The 25375-nt window shown below is 41.1% G+C and overlaps 1 protein-coding gene across 1 annotated transcript; it reads left to right on the top strand.

Annotated features, from left to right (window-relative positions):
* The first annotated feature begins 322 nt into the window (after nt 1-322).
* On the top strand, nt 323-25147 carry LOC130115533 (calmodulin-1). Its single transcript, XM_056283231.1, has 6 exons — nt 323-568; nt 8810-8840; nt 9766-9909; nt 12463-12569; nt 22688-22823; nt 23311-25147. The coding sequence occupies exons 1-6, from the start codon at nt 566-568 to the stop codon at nt 23337-23339; spliced, it is 450 nt and encodes a 149-aa protein (XP_056139206.1). The 5' UTR covers nt 323-565; the 3' UTR covers nt 23340-25147.
* Nucleotides 25148-25375: the final 228 nt, after the last annotated feature.

The following is a 25375-nucleotide window of genomic DNA, read 5'->3' as shown; positions in this document are numbered from 1 at the left end:
TTTATATGGACCTATGTCTCTGAATAAAGTAAGATTTGATTGGTTGATTGGTTGATTGATCGATATGTCCTTTTGTTGAGCTGTGTTGTATTTTTTATATGGACCTATGTCTCTGAATAAAGTAAGATTTGATTGGTTGATTGATCGATATCTCCTTTTCTTGGCGCAGTGTTGTATTTTTATATGGACCTAGTATGTCTCTGAATAAAGTAAGATTTGATTGGTTGATTGATCGGTCGATATCTCCTTTTCGCGGCGCGGTCTGGATTACGGAGAGAAAACTGCGCAGGGCTGATGACGTCACCGCGGAGGGATACGAGCCGCACTGCGAAGCGGGCATTCTTCGTGCGAGTTAGCGTTTCGGTTGGTGCCGTCGTCGGGTTGTGGAAGCAAACTTTCGGGTTGACGCTGGGTAACAAAGGGACGGACGTTTAAGCGGAGGGTAAAAAAAAATAAAGAAGAGGAAAAAAAGACGCTATATTGTAGTCGGGCCGCGTGTAATTAGTCTGTTGAGACAACAACTTGCCGTTCCAGAGGTGCCCGAAGACCCGGTGCTAGAGTTACAATGGTGAGTCAACGGAAGCGTTAGCGGCGCCGCTAGCCGGCGGCAGCAGCGATGTGCTTTTGTTGTACCGCATTTTACTGTAGAAATTGCGCGATGTTCGATTCTAAACGCTGTGTTTCCAACTGCCTTCCGTCTAATTTCTTTTTTTTTTTTTACCAGCCAACGCCAATCGAGTCTTACGGGCAAGCGAACGGTGCTAACGAGCTAGCTAGCATGTTAAACGGGCACAGAACCCATCCCGTAGAGAGGGAAAGGCGAGAATTCGCATCAGTCATGGCGGTGATGGTAACGTGGCGCCATCGCCGGTATTTATTTGCCGCTGTCGGTTTTAGCCGACTGTGAACGGCAACCGAATTTCTCTTGAGACGTCCGCGGTGCAGCAGTGACCGAGCGAGGGAGAGAGAGGGGAGGGGGGGAGAGATAGGGGAGGGGGGGGACAGAGAGGGAGAATAAAATGTCCTGGGTTGTATAACTGATTTCGTGCAGGGTTTTACGTTTGCAGATTCATTGCCCGGCATGGGGATTTCGTCGCCCTGCACCTGAGCGCCAGCTCTGAGTGGGCGTGGCGGCGGCGGCGGCCGCTGGTGTAGCTAAGAGGGTGCTGAGTAAAAATAGAGCTGGCGTGAAGCCCGCCTTAGTTATTTACAACCTTAAGTTTCGCTTAACTCACTGGCGAGCTCGGCATGGCCGCCGTTTTTGCAACCCCCTCGTCGCGTCGAATTGGCTCTTGTCTGGGGAGTAAATGCGGCTTCGGCAAAGCCACTTGGCGTGGTCTCGAGCCTGGCGTGGCGTGCGCAACAAGCGAAATTAGGGTTTTTTGACATTGGGATTACATAACGGCACACTTCGGGGATATGCGTGACAGGGGGTTCTACGCAAAATTCGGGTGTCGCATTTTTGAATGGCTCTCTGTCACAGCCGCATCCTCGCCACGAGACGCACGGCGTCTTGTTTTCTAGACACTACTGCGTATTGCGCCACATCGTTGAACTGCATTCTGCTCTTCTTGAATGATCCCCTTTACCACCCCTCCTTCCTCGCCCATCTGCCACACGCCTCCCCTCCCCCGCAATGAACCAAACCATGCTTGGTGCAGTAGGCCGACGAGATCCGCATTGCATGCTTTTGTGAATTCTAAATGGGCTTCATTGTTTCATGACAAACGATTCTTTTGTCTCCGTGGCTTGTCCTTTCTTTACCTCCCATGTTTTTTGTTTTTTGTTTTTTTTTTTTTTTTGGTTGACAGGAATAGGCCCTGTCAATACATCTGTTTTGCTGCTTATGTGATTTCCGGTGAAGGATAAGACACATGATGTGAAAAAGATCTTTCCATCTGTAAAATGAAAAGACTTGGAGCATGCTACAAAGGCCCATCTAAGTAGAATATGGTCAAATAGTAGTTAGGAATAATTTGGTTTAACGAGGCTGTTACTAGAGAACATTTTTAATTTTACACCTTTGCAGTTGCCTGCCCCGCCTGTACAATAAGGATGTGAAAGAATCTTTTTTTAATTCCAGTAATAACCCACAGCGTTCAGCAGATGTTGAATACTATACACTGTAGCCTTGTGAATCCTTCAACATTGAACTGCATTGTATTCTGGTCCAGACCGTTTGCTTCAGCACCAGGGAGTTGGCAGTGGACAAAGTAAATACTCTACAGTCTCCCCCTCCTTGCCAAACCCCCCTCTTTTCTCTCTATGGTGACTCATTGAAATGGATTGGAGGAACACATGGCATTACAACACTGGCCTAGAGTAACGTTGGGTTTAATCCGTTTGTCTGTTTGGCTTTGCAGAGGGCAAGTAATGTGTGTAAAAACAGTCATCTTTTCTTAGTGGTGCAAAGAGCTTGTGGAAGCTTAAAAAACATCTATTTCAGAGACCTGGGCAATGATCTGTCTCAAGTATTGCATGTTTGCCTTTCTCAGTATAATACGTTGTGTTTGTTCGCTGTATTAGCTCTGGAGTTAAATGAGTTTCATTGTTGGCTTGGTCATAACCTGTTTTTTTAGTCCCCAGGCCCATCTAATCGTAATTACATGGCTATCTACCATAGAGATTGCACTGGGTTTTGGGTGTTGGTCCAGTGGCAATGGGAGTTTTAATTTTTGTTATCCTTGGTTTGGTTGGTAATTTTCATGTCCCAGCTAAGAATCAGATCCTGACCGCCTGAAAATGAAATAGGATTTGGTTAAAAAGCAACAGGTGCTGTCAAGCAACAATTGGCATAAAGGCTATGGCCTGATAATGAATCAAACCCCCAAATCAGTTCAATAAAAAGATTCAAAGTGGCAGTTGGTGGCAGTGATACTCAGTGTGCTACATTAGCGACCCTGTTCGTGTCTCACTAATTATAGCAGGCGTGTGTATTTCGGGCAGTGAAGTATTTATACCCATCCCTCATCACACTTCCCCAGCCTGAAGTGTGCATGTTGTCTCAGACAGTCCTGATAAAACCCTGTTCGAATAGGATAGACAGAAACCCCCAGATGAAGAAGAAAGCTGATTTGGAGGTCTAACTGCATTAGTCTCAGTTGATGCCGTTTTTGAAAACTAGTTTCCAAAATGACCCTGAAGGAGCAGAGACATTGCTATGGCTCCCTACTCTTAGTGAATCAGCCCAGGCGGTCATAGGGTATACCTTTGTAATTCATAAAAGATGAATATCACTAAACTGAGTTATACAGTGGCGCCTTTTTTGAGTAAACAATATAGGTGTAAATTCACCCAGTTTGATCATTAGATCTTGGTAACAAGGGCAAGTCTTTCAAAGTGAGCAACATGTGAAACCTATGTAAGGCTGTATTGTGATTAATCACCCCTCGTTTTCTTTGTTCCCTTGAAGAGGTGGCTGACTGCATAGACATGTTGACAAGGAATTGTGTGTAAAAACACATCTACAAAGTAGCCTCTTGATGTCTGTGGCTTTTATAGTATCACTGTTGAACGTCTGTTGTGTTAAAATTGCAAGGGGATTTCCGAGGTGAAAAAATGTGAGTTCGGACCAATCCAATATCGGTATCCACGGCCGATCCAGATTCTATAATCTGTTGTTTGTGTATATATATATATATGTGTATATATATATATGTGTGTGTGTGTGTGTGTGTGTGTGTGTGTGTATATATATATAAAAATGCAATTTCAAGCCCATAGCCAAAATGGTATATGTAAGTTAAAGTAGTATGAAGTGTTCGGAGCGTGGGTACGGGGACTAGGGTTGGACGATGTCAAAATTTTTCCCTACCAGTCACCCTCAGCCCAACAATTGGGGATTGCTGTGCAGTCATGAATGATGGAAGAGTTCGTTGCAAAAAAGAATATAAAATTCTTTGGGATTATTTTAGTTTTAAACAGGACAGTAATTTGCTGTCTTTGTAAAAGAGTAGTGCCTGCAAAAGATTTTAACACTACCAATTTGCATGAGCATTAATGTGAAAGTCTTAATTTTACTGAAACGTTACAGCCTATAGGCTACTCTTCTTCAATTAAACAAAATAAATCACCTTGAGAGCTTTTCTAAGCAATAAGCTGTAAAAACAGGCTGAACAGCTTTCCAAAACTATTTTGGGGGGGCGGGAGACCGATGGCATAAGAAGTACGATGGAGTATTGAGGCCACATAAAGGGAAAAAAATACAAGAGGAGGAATTTTTTTTAATTATTTTGCATTTCGAGAAAGTGAATAAAGTCAAAATGTCAAGGATAAACTTGAAATTTCAAGTTGAACTTTAAAAAATAAATCAGTGTACTAGCTTTAGTGCACTGGTGAAATTGTACTTCAGAATCGATTTTACTAACAAGGACATTTATTTCTTGGCGCATAAACACAGTGAGGTAATAAGTATTGAGCGTTTGAAGAGATTCTGCTGAAAATCGCATCCGTTCAGAAAGAGAAACCACACAAACTTGGAAGAGGTCGACTCATTTGTGCAAACTGAAATAGCTGGTGCTGACAGAGGCAAGGTATCGACGGTTACACCTCCATGTAGTAGAGGACATGTTATGTCATAAGATCATTGATAAAGTTGTTTGGTCATGAAGGTGTGGCGCTCAGCCGAGCGTGGCGTCTAAGACGCAGGCATCTCGACTTTATTCTCGACAGTTTGACTTTATTCTGACTTTATTCTCAACATTTCGACTTTAAATTCAAAATGCAAAATAAAAGAAAAAATCTTAATTTTTTTCCCTTAATTCGTCCCTAATACTCCTAATACGTAGAGAAGGACGCCTCCGCTTGCAGCCTCCAAAATGAATGGGGTGGGGATAACATAACCATGCTGTTAAATGATTAGGGTGCACAACTGCACATATAGTTTTTGGTCTATTCTCAAATACGATTTCTGAATTGATGTTGCTTTTCAGCACATCGCTCGGACAGCAACCACAAAAGACTCGTCGGAAATTGGTGCAACAAGAATGTGCATATGGCCCAACTCCGACTGCCAGGTCCTATTCACACTCTTTGAATTGCCGAGTCGAATTCTCGAGGAAGCAGACCATCAAATTAACAAAATAAAAGGCCAGAAATCTCAACAAAAAAAAAGAAACAACCGCCGATTGGACTCAACCAATTGCCGATATGGTCATCCCATCGCCCAAGCCTAGCGGGGACGTGGGACACAAGCACTTCACTTGCCCACATAGAGAGCGGAAACCACTGAGCAGGCAACTGAAGCGGGGGGAGTGGTGAGGGTGGGTGGGGGGTGAGTAATGAGGCTGATGGCCGCAGGGAAAAAGTGAAACTCCACAAAATGTAAACCTGAATTACCATAGTAATTCGGGGAACGATAAAACGGCCATAGACGACGTAGTAACTGTACCAGAGGGACTCGGTGTGCATGGAGTTAGTGGCGTTGCTCCATGCTTAACCTCTCTGGCCTGGTCACTGCAACCGAACCCGGGGAGGAGACGGCAGCGGCCATCTGAAAATACCATTATTCCACCCAGTTCCCACGCCGTATTGGCTTGAATGCATACGCAGCCTGGCAGAATGAAGAGTTCTGACAGTACAGAAATGTTTCAGTACTGTTCTGTTTCAGTGGCAGCTTATGGAAATGGACCTTTTCGTCCTTGGCTGCAACCCTGTAAAACAAATGTTTACATCCAGGAGCAATACAATAGTGGCCTGTCTTGTCTTCTTCTGTCAAATGGCTGCTCAGTCTTTCTGTATCTTTTACAGCTTTTACAGTCGTATATGTTTGACTCAGTCAAGCCAACCAACCCTGTGACGTCGGGATGGTGGCGCCCTTGCCATGGAAGATATAACGGGGCTTCTTTTTTTTTTTTACATTTGTACATAATATAACATTTGTTATAATAGGTGATCAGAATGGACATACATATAGTAAATCATGTTGACTTGATTGACTGCTTCATGTCCACTTTAACACCAGGTTTGCCCGGCGCAACATATTTCCAGCTGGTTTTACAGATCACCACTTAGTAAATGGTTTATGTCTTTCACCAACAAAAAATATATAAATCCTTCTGGCATTTTTAATGTGAAATGACTACAGGATAGGTCTTTTTGTAAAAACAAATTGAATTATTTTGGGTAATTTGGAGAGGGAAATAAAAGCACAGTTTTGACTCTTTAAGTCAATTAATGCATTAAAGGAGTCACCGTAGCGATTTGCTCCCCTACACCTGCTACTAAAACCACAGTTCAAATGAATTGCTTTGGAATAAATTTAAATTTAATGCGTTTTTGTATATTTTTTGTCCTTGTAATAAGAAGCTCTGTGTGGTTTACTACAGCCTCGTGTAACCTTATACATAATGCAGTAATAAAATGATGATGATAATAAAAGAAAAAAGAGCTCTGTTATCGATCAATATCAAAATTCTGGGATGAGAACTGAAAAGTGGATCGATCCAGCTCTAAAAAAAAAATATTAATGTAATTCAGTTGCTCATGAAGGCCTTTTTTTTTTTCTCAGTCATGGATGTTAAATGGCAAAAATCACTTTCAGCATGTCTGACTTTGCACTAGGCTGCACCGTTGCTCCAATTAACCCATAAAACAGTGTTTCTCACTCTCTGTGACCAAAACAAAAGTGATGCCTACCTTTTGGATACTGACACTCAGTTGAAAAACCATTTAAAAAAAGATTATTCAACATTCTGCAAGAATTTGGTCAGTCCCAGGGAACTGTAATGAAAACTGGAAGACAGTGCGGTCCATTAAATTCTTTTAGACAGATATGTTACTGTATTGACTTCCTAGTCGAGTAAATGTTATTTGTGTAGCCCAATATCACAAATTTGCCTCAATGGGCTTTACAGCAACACAACATCCTGTCCTTAGACCCTCGCGTCGGATGGGGAACAACCCCCTAAAAATACCCTTTAATTGAAAAAATATGACAGCATTTTTCCCCATCTTCTCTCATGTTCAGCTTATCTACCTGAGCGTGTCCTCGCCCTCACCCATCTTCTTTGCTCTTTAAAACTGACTGCTTGTGCATAACTTTTTTACAATTTATTGAATCTTTGTTGCACTGTAGTTTGTTTCAATAATCTCTTGAATGTTTTATTATGTTGTGATTATTTGTGGATAAATAAACTGGATGCCTTTAATGGGGCTATAAATGGGCTACTACATTGCATTTTTTTTACCTGGTCGGCATGTAGGTCGTTGTCTAAAACGTTTGGGAACCGCTTGAATAGAGATGTCACAGGATCAACAATTTAAAGAGAAAAGGAGCTCAAGTTAATAATCAAAGCACTGTTGTCAGAACTGACAGCAAGTTTTTTATCCTGAAAGTCTCAAGTTCTAGTTATGCAAGAGCGGCGTGTGCAGGGATTTCCGCTGTACTGGAAGGGTTAAGCACACCTTTTCTTCTGTTTATTTGAAAATGGAACGGACGACATTTTCCAGAATGGGCCCTTGTCTTGTGATCTCAGCGGCTAATGGTATTTCTGCATCAGTTTTTATCCATCAATCTCTTGATCTTTGGATATAAAATACGGTATACCGTATACTTTGCTGTATATTGTATACAACAAAGTATAACATATACAATACAGCCTAGCCAGCCTGGGCAGTATGGTGGTGCAGTGGGTAGCGCTGTCGCCTCACAGCAAGAAGGTCCTGGGTTCAAACCCCGGGGTTGTCCAACCTTGGGGGTCATCCCAGGTCCTCTCTATGCGGAGTTTGCATGTTCTCCCCGTGTCTGGTGGGTTTCCTCCGGGCGCTCCGGTTCCCCCACCGTCAAAAAGATATGCATGTTAGGGTTAATACTCATATCTGTGCCCCTGACCGAGGCATGGCAAGACGAACTGGAGTTGGTCCCCGGGGTGCTGCACAGCAGCTGCTCACTGCTCCTAGCTACAGAGCTAGGATGGGTTAAATGCAGAGGAAGAATTTTCCCACCGGGATCAATAAAGTAAAAGTAAAAAGTAAAATTCAAAATGTGAATATGCATTATTTACATGTAATGTTTAATCGTCAAGAACAGCTCCGTTGGTTAAATTGAAAAAAATCTTAGTTTTAGATGGTTCCAAACTCTTGAGGTCACTCTAAAGGTGAGCTAAAATCAATACACGGAGAGGATTTTGATGACATTGTCCAATATGTTCTCACTTTTTACCATTTTAGAATCCTTTTTCCTCTCCGCATGAGAGATTAATTTTACTTGGCAGCATCTTCTAAGGTAGCTTTCAGTGTCCAACGTAACATTTTTTCCCCACTAGCCCACTTGGCCAGTCGATCAGTTTTACTGTCTTGTATATTTTCACTGGTGCAGCAGCCAATAAACTTTTTTTTCCCCATAATTTTGGTGATGTATTCATTTTATAAAATATGATACATCTGATTGTTTCTTCATAATGTGTCAACCTTTGCAGGGAATTGCCGGCAAACTACAGGACATACCACAGTGCTGTTTTCCACCCAAGTGTATTGTAACTTCCACAAAAGTAGAAAGACCCTCTTTCTTTTCGTCGCCTCATCTGTTTCTTTTGCTGAAATTTTTTTTACGAGTACGGTGGATGAATGACGCTAGGGTCGGAAAGATTTAAAGGGACCTACCCATGACTGATTGCCAGGCACTGGCCCAGACGATCAACTTGTGCCGCATAAACTTTCTCTGGCTCTGGGCCATCAATTATGTCAGACCCTGATTCACAACTATAATTGAAGCAGTCTGTATTACCTATTTGTACCCCCCCCCCAAAAAAAAATCCCTTCTAGTCTCAAACACTGCAAATAACTTTTGTGCTTCTTCTACTTCTAACAGGCTGACCAACTGACTGAAGAACAGATTGCTGGTGAGTACTTGCCCTCACCCTAGAAATTGGTGTACAGTTGTATAATAACTGTATGTAACATTTGCTTGGGAGCCATGGGGCTGGGCAGTTCATACATGCCAGCAGGTGTGAGAACACAAGCCCCATGATTGATGTTAGAGTCCATTAAAGCAGGGGTGTACCATTACATACAGTCAGTGGCGTGGTACAAACGGTCATGAAATGCTCATAAGACCATGCCACAGTCGGCGCACAAAAACTTAGTTCATTTGAACACAGCATATGGAAAAGCACTTTAAAATGCAGGATACTGGATTGCATCCAACAAGTATTGGGAATGTTGGCTATTAAAGAACACCGACATGGAGATTTAGTTTCTATTGTGCTACATTGGAAATAAAAGGAAAGCAACGCATAGACTTACACATTTTTCCAATGAAAATGGATCCCACAAAATAACCATTGTGTTTACTGCAATTATAAATTGCTCCAGCCTTCATAGTTGACCGGTTTTGTTTAACGCCAACAAAGCGGGGCACACATGTATGCTTATTTTGTTTGCTTGTTTTAAAGAAATGACATTCCATCCTCCCAATTACAGTACAATAAGTCCATCAGTCATGAGACTAACTTGGTCTTTTATACCTTATTCTGCTATACTGTAACAAGGTGTTGCTGTTATAGATATTACAAATTTAAAAGTGGAATGTTTTCAATTTGTTTTTTGTTTAAACTAAGATTTTTAAATTTGAATGCTGGTGGTCAAACCCCTTAATGAACTTGTGAATGTAAGTGTGCTTAACATTGCATTTGCTCTACCAATATGAAATATGTCCTTACTACATTATGTAGTTATGGGGATTTCAGCACTTTATTTTTGTTTCAACTCCAGAAAATAGTCATTAGATCACAACCTTGACCCTGCTGTTTTTGTCAATGTATTTAGAGTTCAAGGAGGCCTTCTCACTCTTTGATAAGGATGGCGATGGCACCATTACCACCAAGGAGCTGGGGACAGTCATGCGTTCTCTGGGACAGAATCCTACTGAGGCAGAGCTACAGGATATGATCAATGAGGTGGATGCTGATGGTGAGCGGGACAGGCCCACACAAATGTTCGATGGAGAGGTTGTGTCCTAAAGGGGCTCAAAAATCCCCACCTTTATAATAGAGCGATTAACTAACACATAGGCATGTATCTGAAACAGGCCCACAATACAGCTTAAAATGATCCCATGTTCATCCAGCATGGGCTATGCGTTGCTACTCAAATTTCGCACAAATTATGACCAAGTAACCTGAGTAAGTTCACTGAACTTGTGGATCTGCTTTCAACACGTGTCATATCTCGCATAATATGTCTGTCTGTTTCCAGCAGTAGCCTTAGATTAACGAAGAAATCGGTGTGGCATTGAGTAACTGCTCACATATGCATAAATAAGTTGTGTGTTTTAAAGTCATAGTTAAAATTACAGTCCTGAAGATGGTAACTCATGTAACCTTAAAGCTGCATGAAGTGATTTCTGACGGCTAGAGAGCAGATGGTAATGCTACAGAGATTCCAAAACACAGGTAAAACACTTGCTATCCCTCCCTCCGTGTCACTACAGTGGCTTAAGCATAACACACAGCACATGCTTGCTATCCGTTTTTTCAGCTCGATAGTGCTCACAGAGCGGTAAGGAAGAAAGCACTATAGCCTAATGCAGTGGTACTCAACCACGTGCCGTGGAGGCCCGAGAGTAAGCAGGTTTTCATTCCAACTGGACAACAGGTGATGTCACTGTTTTGTCTTCCTCTTTGGTCGAAGCTATGCTAATCAGTGAAATCAGCTGCTTTGGAGTCCAGCTGGAATGAAAATCTGCATTCTCTCGTCCGCCTTATGGTTTTGTACCACTGATCTAACATGTCTAGCAATGAGGTATTACGCCCAACAAAATGTTTAACAAACATCGCTGTCTTTACTGTGTTAGCATACTCGACACTATAGGTAAATGTCTTCACCAATCAATCTCTTTGTTTGCCTCTTGGCCGTTTCACACTGAACAGGTGTAGCGGTAGAGTTCTGAACTTGAGTTGTGAGCATCTTAGCCACGGTTTTATATGAGGGGAGGTTACTGGGGAGAGGAATGATTCAACCAGAGAGGGAGGTGCACTTTGACAGACCGGCAAAACCAAACACTGACTGAAAGTGAAGGAAAACTGTAGACTGGGGTGATTCAGTGGGATCTACAATACTAGAAATCCTTTCACATTATCCATCCATCCATTATCCAAACCGCTTATCCTGCTCTCAGGGTCACGGGGCTGCTGGAGCCTATCCCAGCCGTCAATTCATTACGTTTACATGATGTTAGAAAAAGTGGATTCATTGTGTTAGTGTGACAAAAACTGGGCTTTTAAAATACATGTAAACGCATTACTCTGACTGAAATCGTACTAAATCAAATTTCTCGAAGCCGGACTACCACACGTAGATAATGCGGTTGGGGATCGATTTACTCTGGCATGTATACGCTTCAATTGGCCCTGAACTGGCCTAGGTGTCCTGCACATGATCCGTAGTTCCCGCAGCGGTCTGTCACCCGGAAGTCGGAGCAGCGTAGTGGTAGTAAAGAGGGCATAAAGTGGAGCATAGCAGAAGCCGCGTGGTTGGAACACTCCAGGAGCATACGGCATTGTATTCTGCGTTCAGACATCACCATGATCACCACGGATAGCGTGCTTCTCATTTGTACCAAAAGTAAAGCGTAGAGTACGTATGAAATGTACAGCACTGTAGTTGTTCATGGTTTCACTGCTCAACATGGAACCCGCTTGCCAACTTGTTTGTCACTTGTTTGGTATGTGGGCAGCAGGCAGAGAGATACCCTGGACAGGCCATCACAGGACACACACTCACACACACATACATACGTACATACATACACACCTAGGGACAATTTAGTGCGGCTGAATAATGTTACTTACGTGAGTTAGACTCCCACCGACCGAAAGTACCTCTTGTAGGTCAAGTTAGTTAATGCAGTGCCAGTGTCCTGGACATTCACCTGACCTTTCATATTAGAGTCATTTGATTCACTTAGTATCAAAAATAATGCCTAATGTAGCTTTAAAGTGCAAATGATTTACACACAATTTTAGAACGGCTCTATTAAAAATGAATGTTGTTGAGTGGACTAAACAACAATATGAAAAGCCACTATGGTTATTGCATTGTTGATTGTAAGCATGGTTGTTGATTTAAAAAAAAAAAGGCCTTGCTGTCGCAGACATGCCTTGATATGTTCCCCTTTTCACTTAGGAAATAAAGAATATATTTTTAGTGTTTTAGGGCGAGACATTTATCCTTATTGTGACATACCCTCAAATCTCTTCATAAAATGCCTGTGTACATTAATGGTGTAGGTTAAAATCTGGAAGTAATTGATTTGTGATAGGCTCTTCTGAGAAAGACTTGATCTGTTAGCCTGTAGCTGTGTTAAACATAAAAATGTGTTAATGTAGTAAGCTAAAGAATGTGATATTTGCTGTTAGATTCTGCAGGCAAGTGTTGCATCCATGATCATGATTGGAAAAATCTAAATAAGTGGCAGAAATGTATGGTACTGCCAGTCAAATAAAATTTGTTTTCTCCATGTAGGTAACGGCACAATCGACTTTCCCGAGTTTCTGACAATGATGGCCAGGAAGATGAAGGATACAGACAGTGAGGAAGAGATCAGAGAAGCCTTCAGGGTGTTTGACAAGGTACAGAATGACTGCATGGGCGACGAATTAGTTAGTTTTTTGTTTTTGTTTTTTTTTTCCTTATTGGCCGTGGGTCAAGCCAAATTGCAACCGTTTAATTCAGAAGAAGACTCGGAACTTGGCTGGCTTAAAAAAATGTTCAAAAACATCAACAAGCCACTTAATGCAATGAATCACTCTGCTTTCAACTGGATTTTTTTTTTTTTTTGTGCAGGAAAGCATTGACTGATATGTTCGGTCTTGACACCACCTTATTTTGTACCCTTTTCCCCCAAGGGTTTTGATAGGAAAATTAGTGTCACAGAATAGAATTGGCACCTTTTAAAATCTGATAACTACTTGTTTTCTTTCACATCCATTTTCTTTCACATCCAAATTAATTTTAATAAATTAAATAAAATAATTTAATTTTAATAAATTAAAACGATAAAATTAGTTTTAATTAAATTAAAATTAATAAAATGATACATTTTATTAAAATTGTAAAATTAATGTTAATTAAATAAATTAATTTTAATAAATTAAAATGATAACATTAATTTTAACTAAATTAAAATTAATGAAATAATAAGCTGCGCTTATCATTTTATTAATTTGTAGACCACACTGTAACATTCACTTTTATCATCCAGTTTGTTGCTTATCCATAATATGAACATTGCTGTCGATATTCCTTTTGATTCCACATCATATTCAACCAAATGGAACAAAAGATGGAAGCACAAAAATGGCACGTGTGGAATCCATATGGATTGAAGATGATGCAAATAAACAACCAATTAAAACGATTCTTGGTAACTAAGTTCAGGAGAATGTAGGATCTATGTGCTCACATCTCGTGTGTGTGTGTGTGTTTATCATACCATCTTGCGCACGAGTGATAAGCGAACCACCACTGGAACAATAAAAGGTGGTTTGTGACAACTGCAGATGGTGTTGAGAATTTATTTCTTTAGATTGATGTACGATTTTGCATAACAAGTGTGCTGCTGTGTTGATGTCTTAAAGTATGACTTAGAAAAAGTCAAGTGTTTGTTTGTTGATAGGGAGCTGAGCATGAAGTTACCGATAACTTACTGTTGGGCTTCAGTCTCAGTGATAAGCTATTAGGAACAGTACTTTGCTCGGACTTGTATTGCCAATATCATGCAGGGTGTTGTTGAAACTGTGCTTATTTGTGTCCTATAAACACACATTTGTTACAGAATTGCTTGTTATAGTTATGTTTTCTTTAATTATGCAACATGTTTAGTCTTGACACAAAATCAAACCTATGAATATCAGCCTCCCAGCATTTTCTCTGAACAGTGAAAAGTAGTGGCTTTGTATGCTTAAATTTCCCAGTTTTATTTACCTTTACAAATCCTGCTTTGTTGACATCTCTTTTCTTAAGCTCACTCAATGCAAGAATCACACACAGTAGTATCCAGTAATTTTGGCTAGGTAAGCCACAACCAGGCTAATCTCCAGTAAGGGCCGTAATCTGGCACACAGCAAGCACTTGGTGGTTCCAGGAGACCGGAGTAATCTGAGGCTTAAGGTAGTGTGATGTGATGCCAAAAACTCAGAAAGGATACACTGTTGACAGTTAAGGATTTGTTGCTTTTTTTAATCGAAGGAGTTGTGATAATCGGGCTAAATCTTGGATGGACATAAATAAGGTTGCTGTCCTGTATAGAGCCACATGGTTCCCGCGGGGTCTCAAGTCTAAAAAAGTCTTAAATTTGATAATCAGAATTTTAGGCCTTAAAAAGACTTAAATTTGATCTAAAATGTGTCTTTTGGTCTTAAGTATGATTTTGATAGGTCTTAAAAAAACTTTTCTGTATCAGGTTAAATGTGTTTGAGGGAAACGTCCAGGCTGCAACGTAAGCACTACAGTAATAGTTCCACTCCAATAATCTGTATCGAAAGAAAACAACTTTCCAGCTCCCTGGTCAATTTATCGGAGAACACCGAGCTAGTGTTTTGTGTTTGTATCCTCTAGCATGTGTCATGCTGTCAGTCCGAACCGGGATATAAATGAACGCTCAAGTCTTTAACTTCTGTCTGTTACTTTTCTAACTTCATGGGGAAGTGTAAATTCAACTACCAGCGGTTGGAGAAAAGCACGTTTAGTGCTTGGTTGAAAGTGGTGGAGGGGTATGTTTTTGAAGCCCGCTGCAAGAAAACTATTAAACTCGGGATATTGGGGGTAAAGGCTTAAGAATTGCATGGTCAGTCAGAGAAACACAAGACCCAACTGAAAAGCCAACAACAACGCCTGCCATCCATTTGGTGTTCGCCACTGCTGCGGGAGCATCAAGTGCAGCAGCTCCCATAACAACATCAGGGATAATCGACCTCTGGATGACGTTTAGATCTACGCTAACCCTAAAAGCGGAGGTACTCTGGACGCTAAATACTGTAGATAAACGCCATTTCTACAGCACCAACAAGGGCATAGGTGAGCTGTTTAGAAGCATGTTCCCACATACAGAAATAGCGATGACATTCGCATGTGGTGGTGACAGAACTGCCAACATCACGAGATTTGGTTTAGCGGAATACACCAAGAGAGACCTCGTCTCTAAAGTAAACAACAGTCCCTTCGTTCTCATGTTTGATGAAAGTTTGAACCAGATGACCAAATCAAGCAGCTGGATCTACATGTACGTTTCTGGGAGGAGGGGCAAGTTCAGGCGAGGTACCTAGGGTCGCAGTTTATGGGACATGCAGAAGCACAGGAGTTGCTGGAACATGTCAGAGTAAGTAATCAATTATTGACCATTACATTTTTATATGTATTTAACATGTTTAGTTATTGGTATTTAGTCATGCATTCCGATCTCAGCAATACTATGAATAATACACACACGCACACACACACATATTTGAAACGGGGACAGCGCATATTAATGAACATTTACATGAAATTTTAGCCTGAGGCTAATTGACATCTGTAGTCCCTGGGCAGGTGGGTGTTAAAATTAAGAAAAGACTTGACAATTAGGACATTAACTTTACAATTTACAAAAACCAATCCACAGCACAGAGAAACCAAACATACTACACAATAGACATGACATTTGCTCACACACACAACAGAACAATAAGTGAACATGTAATGGGATGAAGTGGGATGTTGCTCAGGACAAATCAGAGGGTTTATTGCACATTGTTTATTGTGTGTATATGTGTATGAGTATGTATATATATATATATATATATATATACGTGTGTGTATGCATATATATATGTGTGTGTCTCACACACACAAAATAACATAAATAACAGAATAATCTCACACACTTACTTGAACTTGATTCAAAAAAATATATGGTTGATTTAATAATTAATTTTTATTTCTCGAGTGTGTGGACCAACTTGAACTGAGGAGCCTGGTGTCCCTCTCAATGGATGGGCCCAACGTTAACTGGAAATTCTTTGAACTTTTCCAGCAAGATTCGGATATTCTCTTTTTTTTTTCTTAATGTAGGATATCAGTAAAGGCAAACTGCAAAATATTTGTCAGCTTGTTCTTTTACTATATTTATACTTTTTTCTAAATTTTACTTCTGATTTTTCCCTTTTTCTGCCAATTTAGTGGCCAATCGATCCCTATTTTAATTCAAACACCCACCCTCGTACTTTATGCGTTCGCCAACTGTGTCTCTCCGACTGGCAGTCTCGAAGAAGACGCCTTGCCACCTTCGTGACAAGGTGAATCCAGGCCAAACCACTGCTTTTTCCGACACACAGATGCATTCATGTGACGAACACAAGCTGACTCTGCCCCCCTCCCGAAGACAGCATTGCCAATTATTGCTGCTTCATCGAGACCGAGGCGCGAACCCCGGTCCCCAGTGGGCAACTGCATCGACACAAAGCCAATGCTTAGACTGCTACACCACCGCGGACCCCTATATTTATACTTTTTAATTGCACTGTTAAAATGTGTAAATATATACTTTCTCAGCTGCGGCGCCTGAAATCCCTCTCATGCACAGCAGTGACGTCACGCTTCAGTTTACCTTGGATGTTAAAGGGAAACAAAATGCTGAAGACCTCAGCTGTGTGGCAGCACTTTAAATTGAATGATGATGACAGACTTCCGGTGACGCCATGTTCAAGGCAACAGCCTAAAAGTTGAGCTCCGTCCATCTCACTAATAATTTCCTAACAAAACTACCAAAAACTGGGCAAACCCGCAAAAATTCAGCATGACATAGTCTGTCAGAGGTAAAAGCACAAGTAAGCAGGATAGGAACAAAAATTTGAAGCAACAAATTAAAACTCGTGTAAGCGATACAGATAATGCTAGCCCACACAAATCAGAATCCAAAATATTAGCTGAGCTGGAGAAACTTAAGGAAAGAAAACCTGGAAGGACACAACCAGACCAAGCTAATGCTGACGAAGCTGGAATCATCGATGCAAGAATTGAAAGGTGAAATGACAAAACTTGAGAAAAGACCCATGGAGGCGGAGGGTCATATTAGTGTCACAGAGGACAACAGGAGGAGATATGAGAGAGCAATCCAATACCTGCTGCACCAGGAGATGGATCTAATGGCCAGATGTGAAGACCTGCCGAACAGGTCTAGACGAAACAATCTAAAAATTTACCAAGTACCTGAAGAGACTGAAGGAAAGGATATGAAGGTGTTTGTGAAGGAGCTGATTCAATCAGTCCTTGAACCAGTGCCCGAAGTGAACCTTCAGATAGAGAGGAGCCTTCTGTTCTCTAACAACCAAACCAAGAAACCACACAGCTCCCTCAAGGTCCATAATTGTTAAGTTTGTGGACTATTCAGTGAAAGACGCAATCCTAAGACAACCATGGAATCAAAAGCACATTCTCTACAAAGCAAAACTGATATATTTCAACCACAACTACTCCCCAGAGTTACAAAAGAAGAGAGCACAGGTGCGGGATGTAATCAAACAACTAAAGCAGAAAAATATCAAAGTCAAATGCATGTAGCCGGCACAGCTAAAAATGTTCACGGAGTCTGGTGAAAAGACCTAACGGATGCTCTCCAGACATTTCAGGAGTTCAGTATCCATGTCTCGGTGGATGAACGGGAACATATGGAGAGGGAGCTATCCCGCTGCAGTTGGAGCACGCAGGAGGGAGACGAGGGAAAGACCCAGCGGTACTATCCGGCACGGATGGCTCAGCTACTGGCGGCCTGTCCAGGGTGTCTCCCCGCCTACCGCCCAATGACTGCTGGGATAGGCTCCAGCATCCCCGTAACCCTGAGAGCAGAATAAGCAGTTTGGATAATGGATGGATGGATTTTCCAGCAAGAGTATGCAGAACCGTATGGAAGGGCTCAGCTTGTTGTCGTGGGGAGCTGTGGACTCGACACATTACACAACGCTTTCAAATGTGGCTTTTCCATCTGGCAGCTGGACAAGCTGCTGAAGGCAGTGCACACATCGTTCCACAATGTGCCAGCAAGGAGGGAAGATTACACTGCTCTAACCAAATCTGCAGTAGTCCCTTTGTCATTCTGTGGCCACCATTGGATTGAAAACCTGTCTGTGGTGGAGATGGCTCTTGCGGTGTGGCCAACACTGCTCCAGTACGTGGATGCAGTGAGAACCAAGAAACTCCCAAACCCTGAAACAGCGTCCTTTGACACCATTGCATCAGCCCTGACAGATCCAATCATCTTTGGCAAACTGCAGTTCTACTATATGGCTGTTGCCAGGACTGTCAATCCCTTTTTGAAGTACCAAGCCAGTGATGCCATTCCTCTGCAAAGACTTGACTGAGTTGACCAAGGTAATGATTTATAAGGGTAGCACCCCACATTATCATTACAATACTCTTGTCATCACTGATTAGGCCTAATTGATTTGTACACTGTGTTGATGATATGGGGTTTATGAAGTCAAGTTAGTGTGATAATTTGAAATGATCATTTTACAAATTGTGGTCCGGATGTAAGCAGCAAATGTCATGTACTATTTACGGCCTATTATCCCCCTCTCCAGAGCACCAAATGTGTAGAGCTCACCGTCCTTGAGTTTGGAAGGAACTGCATGCAAGGACTGTCAAATATTGTCAGCAAAGTGCAGGAGAAGAGCCCCCTCAAATATCCAACAGTTTAGACGGATGGCATGTCTGGACCCCAATGTAATGTAGAGACCCAAGCAGGTGCAAGAGACAGATGAAATGGCTTGTTCAAAGGTTCTGCAGGACAAGCAGCTGACAGGAGGTGTTTCTGCTGGTAGGAATAGTTCTGAAATAGGCTTTTACAAATTGTACACCATTGTAACCTAATGTAGTTTCAACACCATTATTTTGTTCACCATTATAACCAGTCTGATTGTTGACGTAATTTAATGATTTATCAATATATTTTTCTTCATTTTTCTCTTTCATCTGTTTTGCTATAGTTGATGTAATTCTCCAACAGTTTGAGGCATTCTTGTCGCTTGAGAGCAGAAGTGAGGAGTTCCTCTCCTTCCCACCCATGTGAAGAGGCTGGACATCTTTCTGCGTGATTTCTTAGCAAGCCCTGTCCTGGGCTCTGGGCTTTTTGCCAGAGGCTGCTCATCTTGTCCCATGGTCAAGCCTCTGTGGAGAGAGGCTTTTCTGTAAACAAGGAAGTAGAGACTTGGAATATGCACGAGGACACTGTTGTTGCTCACAGGCTCATGTGCGACTGTCACTCTACGCGGAGGTGTTACCAAGGTCCCACTCGCTAGGGAGCTCCTGAATGCTGTGGCATCAGCCAGGTCCAGGTACCGTGTCCACCTCGATCAGGAGAGAAGGAAGAAGGAGTCAGAAGCACAGGGTCAGACGAGAGAGGCTGCAGAGGACCACCTGGAGGAACTGAAAAAGAGAAGGAAAACCATCCTAGAGGTGTCTTGAAGGTCTGACCAGAGATGCAGACAGGTTTGCAGAAGAGGCAGAGGGCAAGGCTGGCAGCAAAATGGCAGCGCTCATCTCAAAGTCAAATATTCTGAGGAGGGGCCACAAGGAGACGTTGGCTGAGCTTGAGATCATTGAAAAGGAGATTGTGGCCAAGGGAGAAGAGCTCAGAAAATAGCTCTTGTCAAACAGACAGACAGACACACACACACACACACACACAGACAAATACACATACACTCAGTATTCTATAAAATGTGCAGCTGTGTATAGACCAGTGTGTGACTGGCAGATGTAAACGCACACTAACTGTCCCCAAACTCCATTCATACCCCCACACATAACACATAATCTGTGATCTGTAGGAGGTGCCTCTACTGTAGTTTTTTACTGCATGTTCATTGAAAGAATTGCTCTGATGGAACGTGAAGTTGTTCTCGTTGAACGTTAATAAATTTACTTTGTAAGTAATTCTTTGACTTTTTTTTATTTTTTCATAGTAATTGTCCTTCATTCTTTTTTGCTGTGAAATAGGTCTTAAATTTTATTCGAAGCGGTCTTAAAAAGGTCTTTAAAAAGTCTTAAATGTAACCTGTTGAAACCTGCAGGAACCCTGTTAAAGAAAGGAAGAGGCTTTGTGTGAGTGTGTGTCTGGGAGAGGATGTGCTTATGAAAGGTGTTGGTCGGGTTAAAACTGACAACCGTCGATCACTTTGGTCCTCAGGGTAATGAGAAAATAATAGACACTCCTGCCAGCCCTCTTCCTTTTCATCAGTTTCATCCTTTTCATCATAAACTTCAGTTTAGGGCTGCGCAATATATTGTTTCAGCATAGTCATCGTGATGGACGCGTGTGCAATAGTCACATCACAGGACGTACAACATGAAGTAAGGCAAATTAACTCAAACGCCTCATGATAGAACTTTTTGCTGCTTGATACAGAAAGCAGACTCACACAGTTCTCATTTTCCAAGACTAATCTACAAGAGAAGTCTGATATTACATCATTTACTGCAATTTAATGCTTAGAACTTTTTCATTTCTCACCCTGTTTGGACAAATGAGACATTGACGTGTTCGTCTGCTTCTCGGCTAGTGATCCACGGATCACAGTTATATCCACGAGCTGAGTCATAAAAATTAAAGTTCTGATTAATAGTGGATGTGGTGCATGTGGGTGAAATAATACATGAGGAAAATATTGATTACATTCTCTAAAATGTGAACATATTTTAAGCGTAATTTTTCGTCAGGCACGATTTAGCAGACTAGACTTTCATTGTGCCAATTGCACCATCCAAATGTCTGAAGCAGCAATGGAGGCAAAAAAGAACGGAGAAAATTAAGGAATTAAAAAAAAAAGGAAGGGGAGAAAAGTTCTGTGTGGGAGTGATTTGATGAAACGCTTAATCATGTCAAGTGAAATACTGGGTCTACTACTACTTTTGGCTGCTCCCCCGAAAGCGCACATCTGTCAAATGCTGGGTATGTCATGCAAAAGAAAAAAATCACCCCCAATTATTCCAGAATGAGTAATTCTTCCCGAATGGTTATTTGAGTCATCTGGTAAAAACTCATGTATTTTTTCACATTGCAGAGAGAGAAAAAATCACAGTGTGGGTTTTTTCCAATATCGTGCAGACCACTTTAGATGGGCTCTAGGTCCAAACCTTTTTCTTACCTGTCCCTAGCGTGGTGGAATGATGACATGACCTCATTCAAAGCCACAAACCTGGGGTCTCATGTATCAGTCGTTAATAATTTGTTCATACACACACCTGGGGTTTTTTTTAGTCCTCAAGATTGTTTTGACAGTCGGCAGCAAAGTATGATGGTTATTTGTAATTCCTTCCTCCTAACATCTATTGTCTACCTCTTGTAACGAGCAATCACCCAGGCCTGCAAAGACATCAGTGTTAGCCAATCGGTGTCTAAATTCAGAGGTTACACAGGTTTTACACTGGTCTCTGAGACAAACTTCAGGGCTAAAAAAATCCCATGGGTGTCTACGCACAAATTTGCCGATAGTAACGATGGATACGCGAGGTCCCAGCTCACTTCATTTTTCTTTTAGCATCTAAGATGGTCTCCAAGCATGACTGTTAGACTTGTTTTGGGTGTTGTCCAGTTGAAATGTGATTTGAATCCCCCCCTAGCATTAGTTGCAGTATTGTTTGTAATTTATCTATTGTGTTATTATTTGCACTTGACATGACTTGCACCCATGGCTATGATATGACTGCTATGTAGTGTCCTAAGATGACTGTTGAAACACAAATATATCTCAGAATTGTTGACTTTCTGAGTCACTTTGGATAGAAACATCTGTTATTGAGATATGAATGTAAAATATCTGATCTTTGGAAGTTTTAATCTTTGTTTGATATTCTCCACCTGGCCTTGTCAGCACTGAATCTTTCCTCTCAAGGGATGTAGTAGCAAAATATATTTTATTTATTTATTTTTAAGCTTGGATGTGCATTTTTTATCAGATAAGATGTGATTCATTTGCAAAACAAAGGATTATAATCTTAAAAGAATACAACTTCATTTAGTAAAAACTCCTCCTCCTGACTGGACCTGCCCTGTCTTGCTCTCACACAGTCTCATAGCCCCAGCTCTGTGATTTGGAGATCAGTGCAGAGTAGTGCTTAGAAGACAGGATATTATAGTAAAATACATTTATTCAAATCCTGTTTAGTCCATGCAATAAATAATCTATAAATGTATCCCTAGACTTTTCTCCAGTAGAGCATTTCTCGCTTTGATTTCTCAGCCATCAAAATATTCTTCAGAATACCCGATCACTACATTAACAAATTGTTGTTGTCCCAGGGGACATTGACTGTTAATTTGGCTAGTGTCAATTTGTTGTTGCAAGACATGTATTTCATGAACGACTTGTATGTTATCCTGTATCCTATGATATATAGTCTGTGAACAACACTCAAAGATATCAGACTCCATTGAGAATGAATACAATTCTGTACACACAAAATTTGTCTCGCATCTAAATGTCTTTCCTTGCCAATGACTCTTGAATCAGAAAACTTGCCTCTCAAAATCCTTTCTCAGTCCTGCTTCTGTTTCAGGTCATACTTGGTAAAACTGTTGGTATGCATGACATAAGACGGGGCAGACCACACTGTATTTAGGACATGTGGGTGTCTTCCTTAAGTTTAATTTCTCTTTGAAATAACACTTGGAAGGAACTAACGAAGGCCCGCTCTTCTCTGCTGACCCCTGTAGGACGGTAATGGCTATATCAGTGCAGCAGAGTTACGGCACGTCATGACCAACTTGGGGGAAAAGCTCACCGACGAGGAGGTGGACGAAATGATCCGCGAGGCGGACATCGATGGAGATGGACAGGTCAACTACGAGGGTGAGTTTTTCCTCTTTATCTGCTTCCTTCTGCGTGTGGTGGGAAGTGAATCTACTCTTCCCTTTAGGCTGCGAATTCTCCCTCGTGCCTCTTGAATAATTCAAAACCACATTCCATAAAAGACCCTGCAGCATTCTCTGAAGTGCACCAAGAATGTTGAGAATAATTGTACCCCAACAAGTCCTGTCGCACCTCTAAACATCTAAATTGGCGACAGGTTTATAATGGCGCCGTGTACCGTTGCTGACAAGGAGGTCGTTGCTGCAACCTTACCTGACCTATCTGTAACCCTTGTTTTGGCATGTAAAAAATGGTGGGAAAATGGGTCATGAAGGACTGTAACTGTAGTCTTTCACATCCAAGATGAATCTCTTGTAAAATAATCATAAGATTAGTGCCATCAAAATATTCCACTGCTCTTCACTTTGTTTGTTGTGCTATGTTGAATTTTCAGTTTTGTTAAACTTTTATGTTATTCTCTTTGCAGAGTTTGTCCAGATGATGACTGCCAAGTGAAGAGTGGTTTCACCTTTCCCTTATAACATCGCTTGTCCTCCTAAGATCACACTGTCTTTAAGAAAGGAAAAAAAATTAACTGAAAATGTAAAATCGCCCCTCAAATCACTTCTCTTCAGAATTATGTAATTTGAGCTCAAATAAGTTGTGCTGCTTAAGAATCTGTTCAGACCACACCAACAGAATAATCTCTAGACAAGTACATGGACCAAGCTTTAAAAGGGCTGAAGCCCCTTCCTCTAGACCAAGATCCTGCTGAGTCGCCAAACTCTTGATTTTAATTGGCTTAAAGAGTAGTGGAGAAAAGGCAGAGGGACGGGAACTCATGCCAGCAACTGTTCAGAAAAGCTGATGATTCGAGTCTCTCCGGTATCCCTCAAAAAACCCAAATTTGACCTCGTCTCTTAACACAAATGGCAGTTCGGATTTTAATACCGCATTGGGTTGTGGTATTCTTCTTGCATGCACCCTTTCCGTGGCGGTATCTTGTCACAACGAGGTGGTTCTGCTCCCATCAAAGTTAGTGGTTGGCTTGTGTACACACAGGGAGGTATATACATGCTATCTATATATCTGTAACATACGTGTCACTAACGATTACTGCAAGAAGGAAGTTTCATTGTTGGATGGTACATTGGTGCTGGGTTAGAAGCCAGTATTTTATTTTATTTTTTCAACCTTGAAGAGTTCATCAGGTGATAGAAAAGCACTCACTTTGCTTTCTTTTTTTATCTTGTTTTATTTTCGGAGTGGAGTATCGTTTGTTTTGCAAGTCGGGCTTCGTTTCCCTGCAGCACTGATGAGAGGTGGTTGTGCACCTTCAGGACAAACACTTGAAAGGAGTGATGTAAAGACATTTAATCTTCAGATAATCCTTACAATGAAATATCAATGTAATGCTTTCAGATGTGCTTATCAAATATTAATGTATTACAGGTTTTCGGTCATATATAATTACACATACACATATATAAAGTCAGCATTGCCTACTGTTATAGTGCGACCTGTGACATGTTCTCTCTTCAGTTTGAAATGTGCCATAATACTGTAAACGCCTCAACCCTCCTGCAAGTAGTTAATTAGAACATAATATACTAAATGTATGTGTGTGTGTATCTATATATGCACATACTGTACAAACGTGTTTATACTTTGGTGTAAACCATATATCAATATTGTAAAAGTTCAAAAATGAGAAAAAAAGAAACCAAATTTTGCTGCTGTTGCTGCTGCTAGAACAACTCATTTGTCGCTCACCTCTCATCTTTGTTGACGTCCGATCCTCGTGTCGTAGTCCTGTGGTTCAAACTTCAGTCTGCTTGCTGTTCTGCCGAACAGACTTACTTATCTATTCCCAAATATTTTCGTCAGGGGTGATATCGTTCAAATGGGTCATAAGATAGGCATTAAAGATTGGGATGAATTAGGGATGTAGCAGTGGATTTGTGCATTAGCAACGGGGGGCGGTTTGAGAGTTTGGTTCTCGAACACTTTTTTTTTTTTTTTAAATAGGCGAGTTAGTTGGCGGTACGGATTAGTTCATGAAACCTCTAAATTTAGCTTCTGCTTTGTGAGTTGTTGTAATTGGTTGGCCTGGATTTAAGTGTTGGGAAGTAAAAAGGTTCTGGACTGTTACGTCTTCCGAAGGTAGCTTAAACATGTAAAGATGTGAGATATTATTTTCCATGGATTAATAAAATGAATGAACTTCTCCATCGGTATCTCCTTGTCGTGGTTTGTATGACCCGCATGTTTGCAATATGCGCTTGTATTTGAAGTTAATGTGTTTGTATTTACTTGACACTATATTAAAACCGTGGGCGTGACGTATAGATGAGTGTTCAAATTCCTCACATCACTGTGTATGCCCCGCCTGTCGTTTACAGTTTATAATAAAAATCTAATACATTTATTGTTTATAAATAAATAATATAAATGAAAATAAATAAATCTAAATAATATTATTACATATAATAAAAATGTAATGAGCTAATAATAATAAAACTTAATAGTGAATTAAATAAAATTAATTAAAC

The sequence above is a fragment of the Lampris incognitus genome, chromosome 7 (genome assembly GCF_029633865.1).
Source record: "Lampris incognitus isolate fLamInc1 chromosome 7, fLamInc1.hap2, whole genome shotgun sequence".
Classification (NCBI taxonomy): Eukaryota; Metazoa; Chordata; class Actinopteri; order Lampriformes; family Lampridae; genus Lampris; species Lampris incognitus.
Note: the sequence above shows the minus strand (reverse complement) of the source record. Positions and strands in the feature narration are given on the sequence as shown.